Below are 21,786 nucleotides of genomic sequence, written 5' to 3'. Positions count from 1 at the left end.
AAGAAAATAAGCTAAGCATTGTTAACACCGAGTCATCTACAGTTAATAGTTATACGTAACAACCCTGGGCCAAATATAATTGCAGCCTTTATACACCACTGAACAGCATCTTCTCATCCTGCTGGTAGCCATCCTGTGAGGGTAACCATCCCAAGGGGCAGTGGTTGACTATATGTATTTGATGGAGGAGCAGTGGGCCCACGTGACCCTTTACTACTTGAATAATCAGTGCCGAATGAGATTCAGTCATGCATTAGCATTCCTTGAAGTGCACTAGCAGCGATAATAGGATTTAAGAAGCAGAAATACCAGTGGAGCAACCAGTTTTTCAAATTCTGTGGATTTATTGTAGAACTGTAGCTTGGAGGTCTGCATTCCTTCTCTGAGAGGTGTAATACCACAGTGCAAGGGAGGAATATTTATCCAACCATAGATTACTTTCTCCCTCTGCCCCCCCCGCCCCCCACCCCATTAAAATTTTGTTTGTTTAAATACAATCATAGATGCAGAATTCTCACCTTTAGGAAGAAATACAAACCTTTAATGTGAGAGTATCACAAGTATACAGATGTTTCTCTACGGCTTAGGCTTTTTAATATTTTCCAATGTAAAATACAGTATCCTTTGTATGAGATACTGCAGAAATCATACAAGTACTGCAATTCACTTTTCCTGTGCTGGACTGATGAGAGAAGAGTGAAAGTAGTACACTTCAGTCTTTCTTGACTACAGCAAAAGTAGAATGGAATACACTTCTGTATGTTTGGGCTACATCTTTCCTCCAGACACCATGTTGTTCTCATACAGTGAGATTAATATTAGAACAGTTTGCCATATATAGCTTGCCAGGAATGTTCATCTTGCAGTGACAAATACATAATTTGTTGCTCTTTTGCTTACTACCATAGATTGGAGAAACAAGACTTGTTTGGCTTTTATCTTGCTGCTTGATGTCTCTGAGTGTGTGTAGGCATCAGAGGTTCTTAGAATCTAAAATGAGTCCTTAGAAGAATTCTTAGACAACTTGCAGTATGTGGGTGACATGACAAGGAGAGCCCACTGCACGAGACTTATCAGAGACAGGACATTATTACAGTTTATGTAGACTTAAGTATCTATTCTCTGAGAACTAGTAGGACTGTACCTCTAGATAGATAAAACATGCTGGAAAAATGCAGAGCACAAACTTGGCATTTTATAGATCCTTATATTTAATGTTACATCCAAAGTATAAGTAGTAACAGCTACACTATCGATTTGCATTCAGCAAAGTTTCTTGTTTACCTAACATGGTGATTATTGTGTATACTAATGAAAGCATACGTGGGCTTTCTTAACAGTTCAGTTTACTGTTAAGTAACTGCCTGTGTCCAGCTGATTTCGATTTTGCCATCAGGTACGGAGGCAGTTAGTATTATGCAGTGTTTGTTTCAGAATTAAAATAACAGGATTGTTTTGATGTCTCCTAGATTCCTGACAAACTCTGTTTTTAAAGCATTTACCTGAAGTTCCTGCTTGTTATGAATATATAACCCGAAGTTCTCAAAGCTATCTTTATAGCAGGATACTTAAAGAGTAAGACATTAGTTTGGAAGTAATTAATCTGCAAGCAACATTTGTTCAAGAGGTGATGGTACAATATCTGCTTTGTGATTCCGTGTGCACTATTACTATGTTTTGAAGGGAGGTTATTTAACTTGTTCATTGTTGCTACTAATAGCTTGGAACCCCACTGCAGAAGACCAGTGTTTTGACAGGTGTTGCAGGCTGGGTCAGAAGCCTAATGCTGTTATTACTAAGGGGAGTTGAAAGATGATCCCAACAGTTTTCTGGTTATGAATAAATAATTATTTTCCAAGAAGCTTTACTGTATTTTAAAAATAGTGCCATCACAGTCTCACCAGTAAAAATAAATTGTGGAGTGACTGTTGAAGTGTGGTTTGGATTTTAATACTAGAAATTAAATGTCTCTGTTGAGCCATTTGGAATGACTCAAATGGGGTAGCACAGCTGTTGGTTAGCCTGGCTATTACAGCTCATTATCCTGGAGATATGTAGAACACTTTTGTTATTGTCGTAGCAACTTGTTTAGCTGTGTAAGTGCAGCTAGCCTGCCTCATTAATATTCATCACAGAAATTGAAGACAGGTTCTCTTCTAATAAAAGTAGCAAAGAAGAGATAGAAATCCTTCCAATAAATGTTTAAAACACAAAAAGCACAAAAAAAATTAAAATACCAAATCTTTTTGTCCAACTGCTTTACATCCCTTTTCTTTGTGTTTACAAAGTAATAGCTAAATAATGTAACTGTACTTAGGCTACTCAGCTCCCTAGCATTTTTTTTCCAAAACACCTAAATTTCTCATCCTAAACTTTTATTTAGAGAAAGATAACATCTTCATTTCAGTGTTTTGGGATTTAACGAAATTAAGGCTGTGATTGATTTATACCTTGAGCCTGTGTTATTTTGCATAAACATATTTAATATTTTGGATAATACTTCTCTTCAAGTTATGCATCCCAAAAAAATATTTTTTCAGTTTTGCTGTCTTTGTGTTCAAAATATAAATGCCTCAAATAAGTGATAAAAAACTAATTTGCTCCTAAATGTTAATTTAGAAGCACACAAACTCCTGAAATTTTTCCAGTGTTCATTTCTTCAAAAGGCTGCTTGTTAGTACAATGCGTAACAACACAAAAAAACCCCACAAAACCAAAATGCGTATTCCTGCATTCTAACTTGCACGTATTTAATCTCATTTTAGAGGTGACAAGGTAGTAAAAGGTAAATAATGTGTCTTCTCCTTCAGACAAAACCCTCTATAAATGAATTAGTTTCATGTTTCTATCTTAGTATTGCCTGATAAACAAACAGATCATCTGGACTGATTGTTTCAGAAAAGGTGGTCAGTGACACTTTGTAAGGAATTCTTATTTTTGCAGGCTATGTCCAAAGATGGAATTTAATTCAAAATTTTAAAGTATTTTTACTATTTCTGAATAGTACACAGGTGCAGGAGGGAGTTCCTCTGTTGATTACTCCCCAGGAATTAGTAAAAAGGAAGTACTTAAATTTGCGAAACATTTTCTTTTAATGTTTTACTTAACAGAACTCCAATGATTTTGTAAAAGTAAAGGTTTTTTTGATAAAATACTATAATCATAGGCATGTATTGACAGCATGCTATCTAGCAATTTCAGTAGACACTTTGAACAATAAGACTGTGCTATATGCAAAGTAGACTCTAATCCACTCATGTGTCAGTGAATGAGTTAGTCCTTGTAAAATAAATTAAAACAAACAAATTATTTTATAGCTGCCAGCTTTCCAACAGTTTTCCTGTACTGCTTTTCCTCTTGTAGTGGAAAAATGGCATGTTTTTCACTGCCATACATATGTCTTAATGGAATGCTGATCTGCATGCTGCTTGATTTACGGAGGAAGAATTTGGTAAACTACACTTGTTCATGTCCCACTGAGTAAAAAACAGCACTGAAGAATCTCAGTTGAGTATTAGTTGAATATTCTTGTCTGTTCCTTTCTTTCCATTTGATTGTGGTCTTCTGATATGTGTTCACCTAACATCCTGCTCCCTTCACTATGATGCTCAGGTTTTGAACTGGAGGCAGAGATTGCTATATTTAGGTCCTGTCTAGATTTGGGAAGTGTACTTGGCAGCAGAGAAATGGAGTCTGCAAAGCTTGTAAAGCCTTTCACCTCTTATGTCTGAGAATATCAGCCTGCTGATTATAAGATGAATTGCAAACATAAGTAATGGAAAAGGATTGAGAAATAGAGGGAAGATGTCTACTATTTGGAGAAAGTGAGCTAATGAAAGGAGTGAGAAAGGAATTAAAAACAAGCCAACTAACAAACTGATGCAGTTTTTGGAGAGCCAGCACCTTAGCTATGGAGAGAGGCATACTTTAAGTCTGTTAGAGAAAGAATTACAAGGACACGAACGATGGAAGACAGCATGAACCCCAGTATCTGATTGTCACTGGAAAGTTGAAAAAGAACAAGAAAACAGAGCTAAACCTGACTGAAGTTGGGTTTTGAGTGGGGTTTTTTTGGGTTGGTTTTTTTTTTTTTGTTTGGGTTTTTTTTTTGTTTGTTTGTTTGTTTGGTTTTTTTTGCATAGAGTTTATGTGAGTTAAACTTTTTTTGCGTTTTTCTGGTTCAGATTTTGATATTAAACGATAAGCTGGAAAAATAATTTGCAATTACAAAGGACAGATTTGGGGTTTTTTTGTTATTTCCATTTTACAAGTAAAAATTTCACAGGCAAGAGAACCATTTCTACAACTAGTCAAGCTGCATCATTACTTGTGTGAAAATATGGTGATACTTTGCAAAATGGCTTAGTATGATTATGAAAACAACTGAAAGCAGTTACTAGTATTTTTTTGTCTATTAGATGATGATTTCCATGTTCCAAAGCCATATAAAACTTACTGAAGGTAATACTACACTGCATGGTCTCTCCTAAGAAAGCCATTAATGTATCTGAGAGAAAAGAGGTAAAAGCTGAGCACAGAAAAGTCCTGTCTGATTTGATGGAGCTGTTCAGTAAGTCGGGTGGTTAAACACCTTGGTGTTCTGGCTGTTTGGCCTTTTTTTTTCTGCTTTTCATGATCTGTAAGTAGTCTTTGGCTTTTGGCATTCTCTTTCGTGGAGTTTGAACAGCATGTTCTAGAAGTTAGCTTTTGGAATTATTTTTAATTCCAAATATTGAGTTAGTAGTCTATCATTCTGGTTTTGGTTGGGTTTTGTTTGTTTGGGGGTTTTTGGTTTTGTTTTTTGTTTCTTTCCCCCCACCCCCCATACATAAAATAAAGATGTATATGGAAAAAATGCTTCTTAAGCTTTTAAGGGTTGCTGAGCTGTCACCATTTAAGGAACACCTTAGATTACAGGCTTCATAAAGGCAAATGAAGTTCCAATATTTGAGTTGCAATCTCAGCAGCGCTGTGGTTCTTCTGAATAATGATGTTTAGAGTATAGTGCTGCTTTGAGTACCTTCAGATTAGAGTAGAAAACTGCCTGATGTATCAAGTGATGCTATTGCAAGGAATAAAAAGGGATCTCTGTTTTTCTGCAAAAGCTGCCTGCAGCAATTGTGAAGGAAATAGTTGCAAATAATGACATAAAAGGTCATTTTATTGAAAATAAGCTGCATAGAATTTGGTATAGATGTCATACCTTTTGCTTTCCTGAGGCTGTGATCATATATACTTGATCATAGTATGAGTTACAGAGGCTACGACAGAATGATTTTCACAGGTTATCTTTCTTCACTAACTGTATTTGTTAACCAAAAACATGCCGGTTTTCATCTTATTCAGCATCTCTCCTTATCTTATTGTATTAACGTAACAAAACTTACATGCTAAACCAAATTTTCAGGCAGGTAATAAGTATCATACTTTTATATTTGGTTCTCTCCAACTAAGCTTAAAAAGAAGTAACGTGCCTATTCTCAAGTATGAATACAGACAAGGGGAAGAAAATTTAGACTGTTTAGCTTAAAGAGAGTATTTTACCATTTTCCATAGAGTATTCTGTGAGTATGCAGAACTCTCCAATATTTGTTTGATAAAGTATACTTTTGTCATTACAGACTGTAACTAGTAATCCCTCCTGCTTTCACACAACTTCAAATTTATCTGTTAAAAAAAAAAAAAACAAACAAAAAACAAAAACACAGCAAAAGAAAAACCCATACAGGAAAGGGCTAGTTACAACTAGGAGATACTATGTTCTTTTAAGTAGCTACAAGCTACTCTGGTTTGGACCTCATCTTCTAGCATTTTTCCTAAATGGTGACCAACTAAATCTTAGAGCAATTAAGCAGTGAAAACAGTTAAAACAGACTAACCCTTATACTCATATTATGTCTTCTGCTTTACCAGCAAATGGTGATAGCTTGTTGATTGTTTATTTTATCTCTAGGCTAAAGGTTTAGCACCATCACTAGATTCCAGCCAAAATCCTCCTTTATTAGGAAATAATGAAGTAATATTTTCTTAGTGTTTCTGGATTAGTGCAGGGTATAGCTGTCAAAGAACACTAGTTTTGTTCTGTTTAGACTTTTGGCTGAAGGACAGATCTACACCTTAGTACAGATGACAGCCAATCTCTGTCATCAGCACGCTTTATTTTTACTGCTTTTCCATGTGTTTCGGAATACATGTAGCCTGAGTGTGGCAAAAAAAGCACTTTCTTTTACTCTCTTTACACATGGAAAGAGTAGTTTTCCTTATCAGCGTAGGTGCAGTTAAGTTACTTAAGCAGCTATGTAATCCCTCTTTGCCAAAGTAGGATCACTGTTGTGTTTAAGACTAAGTTCACCATACAGGGCTCACATTAGGGATGATGTTTCTTTAGTCATTTGAAAGAAAGATATCTTCTTCCCAAACTTCAAGTTACTAATGCAAGCAGCTTCAGCAGGCACTTCCTCCAGTGCCCTGTCCTCTATTTATGGCAAGCTAATAAAGGGATTGGCCCTAAACAGCTCCCTGGCAAATTACTAAGTACTTCTAAATAATTACGAACTAAAAGCTGGACATTTTCTAATGAGAGCTTGAGTAGCATTAGCAAAGCTTAAGGGTTATTTATACCTGTTAAATATTTTAGTTAGACTACTTTGGAGCTCCCTTTTTCTTAATTGCTCAAGAGTTTAGGGAAGACAGAAATGCATGACAACTTTTTATTTTTGTATCAAGTGCAACATTGCAAGGAACAGATAAAACTCAGTTTACTAGTCCCATAGTATACAGAACTGAAAAACGCATTCTGCCATGCTGCAGGCACTGTGCGTAAGAACCTGGTCAAAATTTCAGTGCAATTGTGACTGGAAGAGCAAAGCAGTGCTATTACTGTTACAACTGTATGTATCCCAGTGTCATTAATACATTTATGGTAAAGCAGAATGGCTACCACTCCAGTGTATGAGCAATCCCATGAATTAGATTTTACATCTAGAACAGCAAGCAAAGGAATCAATGCTAATCACCTTAATGAGGTGAGGTAACAAACCCAGTTTAAAGAATATGTTGAGCCAATTGATCAAAACAGAAGAAATTTTAAGCTGAAAATACCTGGTTTTATCTAGTAGGGAGAATTGGAAATTGGGCAGTAATAGGTGGCCCAAGGATTCTGCTTCCTAGCTTTTGCTCAGTCTTCATCTGTAGCACTGCAGAGGCCTTCAGCCAAGAAGTTTTTCCTCAAGCTACTAGCAAGTGTAACTGACCACCATCTATACCTTTCTAGCTGTTAGTTCTGGAACAAGTCCTTGCATCACCACTGTTTGAGACAGGCATTTCTACTGCAGGTAGGTATCAAGTTTCTTCTTGATGTTGTCAAAGGAATCCACTCCCATATAGTCAGCTTGGCCCTGTTCCCACCGCTCCTTGCGTTCTTCTGAAGATTCAGTTGGTAATAGTGGTGATACTGATACGTGGGACACTGCCTCTGTAACTTCTGCCTAAAAGGAAAAGCAGAGTAAAAATATACAAGTACTTTGTACAGCTAAAGCAAGCAACAGGCCATAAAATGGGACAAGAAAGTAGCTGCTATCATGCACAGTAGCAAGCAGTGCCAATGGGAAGGGATTGTGCAGCTTTCCTAGCAAAATAACAAAGCAGAGTTACAGAAGTTAGCAGGGGAGAAAAAAAAGAAAAAAAGTAAAGTTTAAGTTCTTCATACCTCTCTACAGAAGCCACAAGAGAAAGCCAGAGTATAGACCAAGCCCGATAGCTGCAAATAGTTTGTTAGAAAGATGCAAGATTACCAAGAGAAGCACATCTTAAGAGATCAGTAACTTTGGTCTTAGAAAGGCTGAGAACTTAAACTGGCCCATGCACTAAGCTAAGACTAAGAAGTCTGCAGTCAGATGCAGGCTACTAAATTCTGTGAATGAGAACTAGAGTTAGAAGCGTTACTTCGGTTTTAAAAAGTATTGGCATTCATCACTGCCTGTTTATGTTAAGTATTGATTCTCTAGTTATCTTAGGCTTACCTAAATATGATTCACCATGCAAGATGTGTATGTACATATTTGCATGCTGAACCGGGGTTCTTCTGCTTGAGAACCTTATTAGCTGCAACACACTGAGAGTTAGGCCCTTCTCTGTATACATTAAAGAAATTAGTACATCGGAGAAGTTACTACAGTACAATATCTGGTGCAACATTAGCTACCTACAGAGTTTGTTTTAGGCAAGCATACAGCTATGTCCAAGACCTGTCTAGCATGCTTCTCTTTTGTAGTATTATTTATTCCAAGCTTAAAAGGACAAAACTAAAATACCCTGCGTATCCCACAAACTAAACAACACCCATGCTTTGAGATGGACAGAGGGAAGGGAAATTGATGCAATGGTAAATAACCTGTCATCCATACTTAGGCATGGATGTACAAGATTATTAGAGCACGTACCATGTTTGCCCCTGTAGTAATTTCTTTAACAATTCCGTGCTGTTCTAGTAATGGTAAAACATCAGCTATGTAGGTATCCCACCACATGTTGAGGAATTCTGGGTGAACTATTTTTGGGTCGTCCATATTGCCTTTTATGCTTTTTGTTCTGGAGTCATATGTATAGTTCCATGGCTTTGTGCTTCCCAGGAAATGCACGACCTTAGTATTTGCACCAAACCTGTTGGACAGAAAAATTTTAGAAGCCAGTTTGTACATGTGTCTAGAAAATGAGTTTTGACTGGCAGACATAATTTCTTCTAACCTGCTATTTCTTATTTGTCCAGAAAACAGAAATATGAATATATTTAGGAGGCTAAATGCTAAATGATTGAACTGCCAATGCCTATTGGGACTGAAAGCATTGCGATACAACAGAAACAATGCAAACTGAATTCTACATTACACTAGTCAGAATACAGCCAAAACCTAGCGGTCTGGGCTATTTAAATACTTACAGACAACTCAAGCCTTTAGGGTGATGTCCATAGCTCAGGAGAGAGCAGTCTCAAGCAGCCGTTGCAATCGGAACTGGTTTTAAAAGTGAAAAAGATTCTACTCCAAAGTCAGCAAGCCAGAGAGTTAAGCATTACAAGTATTATATGGAGAAGGGTCAGTGTTAACAGTTAAACCTTTCAGTTTATAGCCCTGTAGAAATGGATCATTGGCTGGCTCTGCTGCAAGAAGACCGTGTCCCTGCAAAATAATAACTTTGTGTAACCAAGGCATTTCAGAAGACTCCTGATCTTGGTGCAGCAGGGTCTTGCTAGACTTAGCCCTTACTTAACCCTTATTTCCTAAATAACCTTAGGGCAGCCATGCATGGATTTGGTGGTGGGTTGGTTTGTTTTTTTTTTCTTTTTGAAACCATTTAAACTCCATTTTCAATATGGACTTCCAGCTTTGTCCCAACTGTTATCAATATGTTCTTTGGTATTAGAAGTATAGCCAAGATGCACCTCTTCTCAAGTAAAGAACTTGACACTGAAAGACACAACATTCATTTCATTCTCCTACAGTTCCAGAACTAGGTTTCAGCTTGATTCAGTTTTGTGAACAAGCAATACCAGTCTCTCTACTACCAGTGACTATCTCACCTAGTTCAGTTTGTATCACATTAGGCTTTCTTCTCAACATAATATGATGAAATGGAGAGTAATGTCAAAGTAGCTTGTCTAACATTTTATTAATCAGATGCAGATCATTTTGAGTGGGACTCAGGCACTAAAGAGTTTTACATATGGAGACAATACAGGGGTGTTTCAAAAGCCATAGAATATTCAAACTGAGTATGCTTGTGGGTGGGGGTGTGGGTTTCATACTATTTTAAGGTTCTTGACTGTATTTCAATGTTCATGTTCAATGTTTTGAATATAACTGATCTTATTGCAGAATGAAGACTTACGTGTGTGCGAAAGGCCAAGTATTTGCATTAACTCCGTGCTAAAAAGTGTCTTCAAGAGGTCAGTTACAGGGCTTTAACTTTAAACCCCAAAAGTAAAGACTGAGCAGAAGGGAACTACCTTAGTTTTATTAGCTGTCACAGTACTAAGCAACCTGAGTTTTCTTCATCTGAGGCTGCTGCTGTTCTGAAGAAACTTATGGTTCAAAAATCAAGGGTATTTAAGCTAGAGAATAGAATGCGTAAGAAGTATCATGTGACACTTGTTACAAATGGAGAAGTATACTCTTGGTATCTTGTCCACTTACGGTCAGAACAACAGATGCCAAGCTTCTACAATGTTTTCAGTATCTGCCTTCTAGATACTTTCTGGATCTGCAATATTTGATTTTGACATTTAAACTCAACTGTTAGGAAGCTTTATGTCCACACTGGCCTCAGCAACTAATCTGTCTTTCCCCATCTCCCAGAAAAGTCCTTCATCAATGTTTTGAAGTTAGAGAGCATTTGTCATGAATTGGCATTTTCCTTTGGGAAAAGGATTACTGAGACTGCTGTGAAATCTAGTCTCGCTGTACAAAGCTGCAAAAAACTTAGCTATTGCTGTCAGTAGGTTTAAATTTCACTATATTCCAACCACTGATTATCAGGAGTGTAAGCTGCTGATCTAACCAAGGGAACTTGTTCCACCTATTGAGCAGGGAATTTTACTTGCAAGGGCTGCACTGTCAGCATTCTACTTTTGAAGGTCTGGTGAATTCAGTTAAGCAGCTGATTCAATTAGTTGAAGGGAATTTTTGTCAGGAGCTCCCAGATCCAATTAGTCTTCCATGGCAACAAAGTAATTTGTAAAATTAAGGTCATGTGACTAACAGCCAGCCATGGAAAGAGGACATACTTTACAATAGATGTTAGTTTATCGAATGCTATCCAGCTACTTAGTCATTCTGAGGCTTGCATATATTTCTTTAAATAAGTGTTCCACTTTTAGCATGACAAGATTCCAAATAGTATTCTGATCACAAGACATAGTTTGATCTTGAGCCAGCAAGCCCTGCTTATGCTAGCTGCTGCTTTAGACACTAGTAACCTGATGTCATTCAGAGATCAGATTGTTTTTATGCAATTGGCACTTTCCCTTCCCCCTTGCCCCCAACTTCTGCAGCTCATAATAGATAAAGAGTTTCTGTGTAACACTTCAGCTTTCCTTCTTTCCCCCGCCCCCTTCCTCCTGGGTTATTGTAACACTTTGAGTAACCCTGCCTCTGACCTACAGTTTACTGACATGCCAAACTAATGCTGCTAGCTAGGGAGGATACAGTCTTCATCACAGAGGAAATACGCAATGAAATGTGCTTGGCTGTAGTCTTTGTTCCATCTTGCTGTTACTTAAGGAACTGACAGAGGTCTCAAAAGACTGTTAGGGGAGAATTCTAGCTTGCTACAAGTCTTTGTTCACCACACTTACTTGAATGGTAGAGGTTGATTACATGAAACTGTAACTCTTGGCTGTTACATACCCTAAGTAATTTGAGTGAGAAAAGGGGAAGTTATCTAAGTGGGAAGGATACCACCAGGGACATGCTGAAGTTCAGCTCAAGCTGATTAAAGAGCCGACTGCCATTGGTTAGAACTGTACTACACTGTATCCTATACCGGAGGAGTGGTTCTTCCTTTTGCAAGTGACCTGTCAAATGTGCTTACTCTAAATCAACTTCAGTGTTATCACTAGGGATGAGTGGTTCAAGCTACAGGTACAGCTGTCTCTCTGCATTTATCTTGAGATGATTCATTTGACTTACATCAATTCAACCTTTTTTTTTAAGAGAAGAAATTATTATATATTGTATATATATATTATTATATATATTCCTTCTAGAATATATATATATATTATATATATTCCTTCTATAAAACCTGTGTAAGCTCACATCGTGCCTGTTCATTCTGTTACAAGAAATTACTTTATGTAAGCTCTGAAAGTCTTCTCGAAGTTTTCAACTTACGCTTTAAATGCTGGAAGGTAGGAATATACAGAAGTGCTGCTCAAATTATAAATAAACGGTAGATGTTTACTCATGTCTGTTGTTGCCCAGCTGCTGAAGAAGGTGTTTAATAACCCCTGATCTGCACCTAAAAGAGAAAGCATTAATAGGCTACAAGCAACAGACAGCTGTTTGAGGATCTTTTTCAATCACTTCACTAAGTAAGAGTCGGTAATGCAGTTACCATGTCCAGTAGAAGTCTGGCACAGAGCACTAAAGTTCTATTTCTGAACAACCCCGCAAACCCTGCAGCCTTTGAATATTCCAAAAATGCGGAGAACAAAATAGTATATATGGGGTTACTTTTAACTGCTGCTCACAAACTCTGCCATTCGGTTTCTTTTACAGCTTAAATTCAATCTGGATAAGGCAGCAAAAAAACCCCACAATAAAACAGTACAACTGAGCACTGTTCAGCTTCAGGAAAGCTGTAGCTCAGAAGATCAAATGGCAACAATCAGTTTTATTACTTATGCTTACAGATGCATCATCTCACTGCAGGAGCTAGGGTATCAGCAGCCTGTTAGGCCTGCAGTCCCAGATGCATCTACCTCCACACTGATCTGGTAAGAAAAGCATATTTAATCTTGGTGACAACTCTAGTAAAACTCCATCAAATCCCTTAACAGACAATAGGCGTTCCTAGTTCTGCAGTAAAAAGCTCCTGACTGACCGTTAAATGAGGATAATCTGTGTTCAGAGGGGTCACCTCAGCTTGCAAGTAGAGGTTGTTACAAGGTTAAGTGAGTCTGAAGTTGTTTGGTATCTCAGTAGTAGATTAGCTAAAAAAATAAATAAGTATAGCCTACAGGCCAGAGCAGACTAGTTTATAAGCAGTGATCGAGAAGAAAAAAACCTATTTATTTATATCCATTCATTCTTTATTGCAATGAATACGATTAGTCTTTAAATGGAAATAATTCCTCTTCTCAAGGAGATTGAAGGGAGTCCTCCAGCTTTCACTTGCTGTACTCTTTCACCTATAACTGCATTCACAAGTAACATTACTAAAGAGTAGGTAAATGGATAGCTTAGGGTATTAGTAGACAACATTTCATTTTAATCTTTCCTTTTCTCAAGCACTCAGTCTCTGCTGACTCAGGAAAAGGTTTTTATTGGCCTATGATTCGATTTAGGGCAGTATTAAGGCTTATACCATCAGTGCTGTTTGAGCACAATTTGCTTTTTGCAACCGCAGTATCTAGACGCTGGGCATAAACTTAGATGTACAAGCAGTACACTGACAAATATAAATTCTAGGTATCCTGTTACAGCTGTCAGCATACATGCAGATTGCAGAGTGAGAAACTGCCTGGAGATTCAGTCTGGTAATTTCAAACCTCTGACTTGCCTCTCAACACATAAAGGAAGGAAAGCACTTTTGAAGAAGTTGTGTCCATCATAAGAAAACCGAAGGGGCAGCAACTTTGTATTGAACTTACCCTACAGGACTTCCTCTCGCTCAGGTTGTACATACCTGGCTTTTTTTTTTTCAGATTGCATTCATTTGTGCCAAAGCAGACAATGAAAGCAGCATCTAGCTGTCCTAATTCAGACTTCAACAACAGACTTCAGTAGTCTGGTTATGTAAACAGGATCTCAGACACAAGGTGAAAAATCAGGCAGTATTCATACTAACTACGTATTTACAGATGCATATGAAGGTACAATACAGCAACACAGTACAAGCAACTATTTTGGATCCCAGGCTAAAGAGCCAGAGGATTGTTTAAGCAATAGCAACATTCTTAAGGTAGCAGTACTACCAGATTTCTTCTAAAACCAAACTTTTCTTTCCCATCCACTACTCTTAGATGGTATCTAGAGTAGTTGCATGACGTGTTCTTTATTATACAGAAAGGTGAAGTTTAGACAGAGTAGATGTCTACATAAGTAGCCATCATTCTGCCATTTCTGGAAAACAGCACTACATAGGAGGCACCCATCTGCTGTTACATGCAAGAAATATTCTGGAAGGTCTTCCATTCCCCTAGTTACTACTACTGCAGACAAGGTACTTGCAGTTTGACTTCAACTACACACAGTTTGGTAGCTTGTTAAGTTTGCATCCCTATGTCCTATTAAAAGCAGTGACCCTTCACAGGTTTCTCTTACTAAGTTTCCTAGAAACTTTTATTACTCTCTAGGTCAATTTAATTTTCAATCCCCTTTCTCCCTACCAAGTTCCTGAGCTCGGCAGTAGCTTATATGGACAGTCTAGGTCTCCATGGTCTCGTTACTCAGATCACTGCTACCATTTAATAAAAACTAGGTAAATTTTGAAGCTGAAGTAAAAATTGCAGTTCTAGAAATTTGATACTTAAACAATTAACCCACTATTTTTGCTGTAAAGTGCTGCAACAATTGCTTTGCATTTAGAACACAGAGGAAGTTTCACCATTGCACGGCTTTAGCTTTCAAGTCAGCATATTGTAAAAGCAGTTCTACTCTTTTAAAGGACAGGGGCCTTCAACCTAGAAGATCTGGTCTGCTAGCAGTCAAGCACAAAGCTCAAAGGAGACAACCACCAACTCTCAGATGTTCCCAAAGCTACAGATCAGTCAGTTTGCACAAAGATGTGCGCTTGGGGCTTTTTTTTTTTTGTTGGTTGCTTTTTGGAGGGGTTGGATGGTACTTTTTGGGGTCAGGGGGAGAGGGGTGGCTTTCTGTTCGTTTGTTTTTGGTGTTTGTGGGAGGTTTTGTTTGTTTGAATGCAACAATTCAGAATTATGCTATAGATTTTGCCATAGCTGGTGATCAATTTGTACCCAATATGTGAGAGCACGCACAAAGCTACCAACTGCTACCTTGTCAGGAGCAAGGTACACACCTTCATTACATGGCAGTACTCATTTTCATGGCATAGCATTGAGCATGCAACTGTGACTAATATTCTTTAGAAGGCCACACACAAGAGTCCCTACTGTAACAAGGATTATTCTGCAGACTAGGAGTGACATCTGGAAATTTTACTTTTTACAAAGTACAGAGAGGTAAGTCAACAGGCTAGCTCATTACCTGCTATCTGAGAGTTCCATCTTATGGTCTTATTTACATAGTTTTCCGTAGTTTTTTAAGTTAGATTTTGTTTTGTACCACAGTAGTTACATAACAGAATTAAATGTCAGGAGACAATGATACTCAGAAGCCTTTAACAATAGCAGTCTCCAAGTAACATATGCTTTTACTGCAGTGGTAACAGATTTAGTAGACTTAGAGGACGGCAGAACTTGGCTTCTCAAGCTTAAACCTGGTACAGTGGCTGATCCCAAGTGACTTATAGCGGGAAGCAGCCACAGCTACATGCACTTGATATTGGGAAACAGACAGTCACCACCCTATAATGACAGGAAGCCATCACATAGCATACAAAGAGATAGTTGTATCTTCAAATGTTTGATTCTCTGAAGCTGTGCTTAAGTTGATCAGTGCTATTTTTTTGTAGCTGCTCGAGTTAGTATAGGACATCCAAGCCTTGAGTGTTAGGAATGTCTGAAGCATAGTACCAGAGTTTCATTTCTTGTTATATGATTTCTTGTTATATGATTCTACACTCTTAATGCTTACAGCTGTTAATTTGGAGGCCAAACTCAGCTTTTATTTCACGAAGCCTGAAAAAAGTAGTTTTACTACATATCGTAACGATAGCCTCTTTTTCTGAGAAGGACACAATTTTTGTGTAGTTACACTGAGAATTCTATCATACAGAGTCCCCATGAGATGTATGTAGTTACTGAGCCATCCCAACTACTGTCACCATTTTGGTCTAACTTACATTGAAATACAAATTAATACATACCATCAAAGCTGCCTTTCTCTGTGGCAAACTGTAACAGCTGACTGTATGTTTCAATGGAAGGTCGGTAAACAAAAACTCCTGAATTAAAACAGTCGGGCCAGCCTGGATCTGGTGCTGCAGACAGCTCTTCTCTCTCAAAAAGCTCATCTATATTTGACAAAACCTAATTGTAAAGGGGTTAAAACAATGTTTTTAGGTTAGGAATTGCAGTATCACATTTTAATGGAGTTTGGCATCAACCTTAAGACGTGAAAGACAGCTCTTGTATCAGTGCTCATCTTATGGAAGACGATACTTTACAGAAATAGTCCCCACAGACTTCATTACAGTTAATTTAGATTAAAAGGCACACACATTCTTACTGTTACTAGTCCATCTAGTAAAAGGCTTCTATTACCCCTACTCTTAAAAAAAAACCAACCCACAGAAAAAAAATCCAACAACTCTGATATTAGGTCTTTAAGAGGTACCATGAGACACAGCCACTTACCATTGTGTCTGCATCCATGAAAACACATTTTGAAAACTGTGTCAGTTCCCAGCAGTGAAGCTTTGTTAGTGTGATGCCCAACTCAGGTCTTTTCATTAATGCCAGGTGTGCTGAATCCCCACTATCCAAGACATTTACCAATATGACTTCATCAAAGACTCTTTCCAGCACTCTCCTGGGGAAGAGTCAATTGGCAAGATTTAGTTCTAGTGTTACTCCAACAACAGACCACATGACAGATTCTGTAAAGAGAAGTGGAATAACAGGGAACCTGGCAACATTTCTTTTTGAAAAGAAGTAAGAGTTGACTGCATATGTTGGAATGCACAAGTGCACCTGTCTGCCTCAAAGTTTCTAGATTGTAATGTGCACATTCTGGGGACCAGAGGAGTTTCTTGGGCTTATTTTTTTCTTGCACAAACAGAGTTTTAGTCGGCATTGCCATCAAATCCAGTAAGTCATAGCTATGTAGTACAAACTTTCCACAAAGGTTGTTTTTTTTTTTTTTTCATCCAGACTTTGATTTCTGGCAACTTAACAGTCTACTCTGAGCAGGCAATTAAGAAATGGGAAGCTGTTAGACTACCTTTAGTAGGACAGTAGCTGAATCCTAAACAGCTGAAACACAGTTTTATGCAATACTTACACTGTTCTAGATTTGTGACATCTGGGACATTTGAAACATCTGACTAGACCCAGCTGCTAGAACTTTCTTTATCCCATAAAGTCTTTTCAAGACTGACTTAGTCATGGCTGTGGGTACAGAAATGTTTTGAACCGGTACCATGTTCACTAAAGAGTGATGAACTTTCAGGCAGTGTAGTGAAATTTTGTGGCAGATATCCAACCTTTGCTTTACCATCAATAGAGCATTACCATTAGTTCAAGAGACTAAGGCATTCACACTGCTTAAAACAGGAAATGTCTGTAAAGTCTTACTATTCTAGAGTGTTTCTTGAATGCTCAGCAATTACCAGTACAATTTGAGCCACAGAGCTTGTAAATGAATTTTAGGACTCTGCCTTGCGAGGCAGTCTTTATATTGACAGCTTGGTGTGGACAGTGCTTCTGAACTTAAGGCATACTTTGTTAGTGGAGACAGGGCAAGAAATGCAAGTTCCAGTTACACCACTAGGTATCACTGGTCTAAGGGCATAGTACTAGCTGGCTCGCACTAGCACATAAGGACATTTAGGATTCATCTTAAAAGAGCACACTCACCTAATAGGCTTGAATGGATGTTCCTACATGCAACATCTTAGTATTGGTAAGACCATTTAGCTGCCAGGAGACTCCAGGGAGAGTCACTCCATTTTTTTATTGAGTCACCTCTCATTTGTCTCTATATATTGGTAACTCTTTTCAGAAGAACTTCCCCTTGTAGAGAATCTTGACCTATCATCTGTAGTTCCCAGAGTTATTAACTGTTTTGTTGTTTGTCTTTTTTACCCTCTTACATGTGGAAAGAGAAGCCAGTCCACTCCACAGTGAGACTATTCTAAGGAGGCTGTAGGAAGCAGTTGCCTGTTAATTTCATTTGTTGTACTGTGGTGACCTTGTTAGATGCCTCTGTTGAGCTGCTGATTTGACATACTTGGCGCTACTTTAGTTCTGCTCGCTTTCTTCTCCCATGATAAAATTTGAGGTGTCTGCTAGATTTCAAGAGAGCTTGTGTTATATTATCTCAATCAGGAATATTTCTGCAAAACAAATAAATACCAATCCCCTGCTCCCACCTCCACCTACATACACACAGCACTAACAAATGCACAGGCAATATCACATTGTTGGAGAATTCTAAGTAGGACTATAATAGAGCAAACACCCAGCTGAAATATCAGTATCAAGTCACGGTTTAGAGCTCTAACTACAGACTATTTGTTTAACTCATCATAGGGAAGAAAGAAAAAAAAACACGCTAAAACATAACAAACAGTTTCATTTTTTAAGAACTTGCAGAACTCCAGATAGTATAGATAAGTTGAATGCTGCTGAAATTAGCTGTTTAGCTTCCAGAGTTTTTAAAGGTTACTATTAAGGAATTTAACTTCCATTTTTCAACCTGCACATCAGCAGGAAGTGTTGCAGTTTGAAGTATGTAAGTGACCTTACCTCATAAGATCTGAGACCTGAGGAGTTATGAGTGCAGTCAGCTTCCTTGTTGTTCTGTACTGTTGCAAGGATGAACCAAGTACCAGTGCTCCTTTCACATAGGAGTCATTTGTGGCTAAAGTCACAAAGGACTGGTCTGGAAGAAATGAACTTGGTCAAGTTAGCATGATCCACTACTTTATTCTGGGAGAGATACATTAGAAACCTAGTATTGTTAGGTAGTCATGCTGTGAGACCTCTAAGATGCGGCCTTAAATTCTGTGTAGAGGGCCTTCCTATGTGACTGAAGGACGCAGATTACTTGCATAGCTATATTTGCTATTGGTAACCTGACACATGGCAAAATGCAGTAAAATGACCCACAAAATCAAGACTGTTGCAAGAGAACGCCAGTTCAAATTTCTCCACAGGTTAAATAATTCATGCCAAATGTAGAGACAATCCAAAAGGTCTAAAGAGCCTTACTTTGGCCACTAATATGCTAAAAGTGTTTGGAGTCTGTGGGCTTGCTTTTGGCCTAAAGTTAGTAGGGTTTTGTAGAGTTTCTCTAAGTTCAGCTCGCAGCCCTGAAGCTAAAGCAGTGTAAAACTTGCATTTCATTTTCAAATGAAAGTAACCATTGAATTATATCTTAGACAACAGTTTTAAGTTTTGCTAGCTCAGGATTTTGCAGATGAGTTGTTCTGCAACCCATGATTGCAGCTCTGTCACAAGAATGCAAGATTTAAATGGGAAGTAACTAGTAATACAAAAAGCAATTTAAAACTTGCAGGAAAAATTTTTACTCTTTGAGCAAAAAGAGGTACTATAATCTTCTGCTCCAGCTGTATCTTAAATATAGCTTAAGGCAGATTGTTTTGCCTTATAGTACTTATTGAGGACATATTATACAAGCTTTGCATTCTTTCAATTTTCATGTTGTTTCAAACTGCCAGAGTGGGACTGACAAAAGCAAACAAGTAACTTATACAAGTTCTTCACTGTTAACTATTTTCATGTAGACCTCCTTTCAGAGTTATATCACTTTACAAAGCATGCTCTTTTCTAGCAATCCATTTTTCACTCTATCAACAAAACAGTTTCTTCCTAAGAATCTCGAGAGTCAAATTTATTTTAGCAACTTTGATTTCTTTTCTTTACAGAAGGTGTTAACTAGGTTAGATCAGAGCGGGAGTTCTGGGCACTTAAAGGCTTACTACCAAGCCTAGCAGTAAGATTAAAATACTGACTCCTTTCAGAAAAATTGTTGTTTGGCGTGACTCCTAAGTTTGCGAGGCAGTCATCGTCAATACCTCTTTAATATAATATCCCCTTAACAGTTGACGACAGAAAATCACGTGCCATAACTGCCTATAAGCTCTGCAAACCTGGTCTGCAAGATCTATAGACCAGCTACAAAACCTTCTATTTTGCTTAGCAGCAAAACCAACTAGTCCCAAGGGATTTAGATTAGTCAATCACAAAGATCAAAAAAGCTTCTATAATGCCAGGAATAAAGATATTTTGTTTCAATTCACTTTTAGCTGCCTATTTATACTAGCTCATATTCAGCAAGTCTACAGAACAACTTTGTTTCTTTGAAAGGGCAAGTGTGTAACGTTTTAAGTCGTACGAACATCGTCGTAATAGGACAGGGTTTTTCACTAGGTAATTCGCATGTTACTACTCAATACATTGAAGTCTGACACTATGCTCTCAGCTCACTAAAAATCCAGTGTAGACAAAGTGGGATTGTGCCCAGCATTCATCTGAGTGTTGCTTGTTTTTTTTTTTTCCCTAGCAGTGTTACTAATTCTTAAAGCGACCTTGCCACTGAAAGACAGGTCTTTTCTTCATTAACCTGTTAGCAGCTATACTTCCACTCTGTCTCCTCATCTTCTTGAAACTGAATACTCACACACAAAGGTCTTTACAGAAATAAAGTCAATTTAATGACAGAGTAAAAAGCAGCCCCCTACTGCATCCTAGCCCTAGGAGGAAACTTTAAAACTGCTTGACAGGATGTGAATATTGCCAGCTTGGAGATCATCTAAATCAGCATAGCTTTCCAAAGTTTTGAATTAACTATGTTCTATTCCACATCTCCTCTAAAGTACATTCATAAGTACATGAGTCCACGCTACAACTTGGGCAAGACCAGCTGCTGCTTATTATGGAAGTTACATCTGCAAAAGACTAGTCCGTTCTTCCTAAACAACAGGTATTTCAGCTGTGTGGATCTCCCTTCTCGTCCTTTTCCCCTCTCCGTAAACACTTTCTCCACAGAATCTTATGTTTACACAGCAGCCACTGTTAGGCCCAAAACATAATGAACTCTTGGTGACCGTATGTCTGCAAAACCACATAGAACGAGAGACAGTTGCACAGCTTCCTAATTGACTTACCCAGACAAAACCACGCTACTTCAGAGACCTCTTTGGCTGCCCAGTTCACAGGCTATAATACCTCTTTGCTAGAGTTTTTGTGCTACCCCTTACACACCCACGACCATCCTAGAAGTCTGAGCTAGGAGCGATCTTTCATTTGATGGCATGCACGAGGTTACTGGAGTGCTTGCCCCACATCATTTAAAAATTCCCCTGGAAGGTTTTTTGTAGGCATAGCCAGAGTTCACAGGTGCTTGCCTTTCCCCCTATTCTCTGAGTTAGGTGCTAGGACAGCTGAATTTTTTTTTGAGTATGGGATTCCTAGAGACAGAAGCATCTTATCAAGACATGCATCGGGGGGCAGACTTCCTGCAGGCTTCCAGACCTGAAAATGAAACCGACTCTGCTGACAACTTCAGGTAAAACTGGGGGGGGGGGAGGCAACAAAAAACAAACAAACAAACAAACCCAAACACAAACAAACAAAAAACACGGAAGAAAGAAGCGAGACATAGGTAGTGTGGCGATAAGGACCTACTCATTGCAAAGTATCAAAAACACAGAAATCACAAGCTCTCTCTGGCTTTTCAGGAGAAGGCTGGGTTTTCCCCTGTGAGCCGCTGTAGCCCTACAGTGGCCCCGCCGGCCCGTCCTGCTCTCCACCACGCTGGCTACATCCCTCCCGTTAGGGAAGGGAGGCTGGGGCAGGGCATCGAGGTGGGCGCGGAGCGAGCCAGCACCGTGCGCGTCCTTTCAAACCGCACAGCGGTGCCCGTCGGGACGGCTCCGACCTCCCCGCGGGCAGCCCCTACCCCCACCAGCCGGAGCCCGCTCGCCGCCGGGACGGCTGCCTAAAAATAGGCGCAGCCACGGCAGCCGCGATTCCGCGGCCGGGAGCGCGTGGCGGCTCCGCGAGCGCGGCCCGCGGCCCTCGCGAAGGGCGGCGCGAGCCGAGCGGGCGCACACTGACCTGCCATGGTGCCCGAACGCAGGTCGGCTGCGGGAAAGGCGACGAACGCGGTCGCGGCCGCGCTGAGGCCGCCCCTTATATAGGGGCGGGGCCAGGAGCGGCACGACTGTGGCAGCGGGAGG

At 39.0% G+C, this 21,786-nt stretch overlaps 1 protein-coding gene across 2 annotated transcripts; it reads right to left on the bottom strand.

The window, feature by feature from the left end:
- Window positions 1-519: 519 nt before the first annotated feature.
- Window positions 520-21,770, bottom strand: GYG1 (glycogenin 1). Of its 2 annotated transcripts, XM_010397488.4 has the most exons (8): window positions 21,665-21,770; window positions 18,329-18,464; window positions 16,217-16,391; window positions 15,727-15,889; window positions 11,889-12,015; window positions 8,442-8,661; window positions 7,709-7,759; window positions 520-7,487 (listed from the first exon to the last, which is right to left on the bottom strand). In XM_010397488.4, exons 1-8 carry the CDS (start codon window positions 21,669-21,671, stop codon window positions 7,326-7,328), a joined length of 1,041 nt encoding a protein of 346 aa, XP_010395790.1. In that variant the 5' UTR covers window positions 21,672-21,770; the 3' UTR covers window positions 520-7,325. The 2 variants fall into 2 exon arrangements, with proteins under 2 accessions (XP_010395790.1, XP_010395788.1); XM_010397486.4 differs by lacking the exon at window positions 7,709-7,759.
- Between the last annotated feature and the right edge of the window lie 16 nt (window positions 21,771-21,786).

Source organism: Corvus cornix, chromosome 9 (assembly GCF_000738735.6).
Source record: "Corvus cornix cornix isolate S_Up_H32 chromosome 9, ASM73873v5, whole genome shotgun sequence".
In the NCBI taxonomy this organism is placed as follows: domain Eukaryota; kingdom Metazoa; phylum Chordata; class Aves; order Passeriformes; family Corvidae; genus Corvus; species Corvus cornix.
The sequence above is the reverse complement of the archived record's forward strand: the minus strand, read 5'-3'. Positions and strand labels throughout refer to the sequence as shown.

What these genes read in the sequence shown, in the direction of transcription:
- GYG1 (XM_010397488.4), bottom strand. An exon ending in CAGGTCTCAGATCTTATGAG is followed by an intron (nt 16,392 to 18,328) that starts GTAAGGTCACTT and finishes ACTCTTCCCCAG; the next exon opens with GAGAGTGCTGGAAAGAGTCT. An exon ending in CTTGTGGCTTCTGTAGAGAG is followed by an intron (nt 7,488 to 7,708) that starts GTATGAAGAACT and finishes TTTTCCTTTTAG; the next exon opens with GCAGAAGTTACAGAGGCAGT.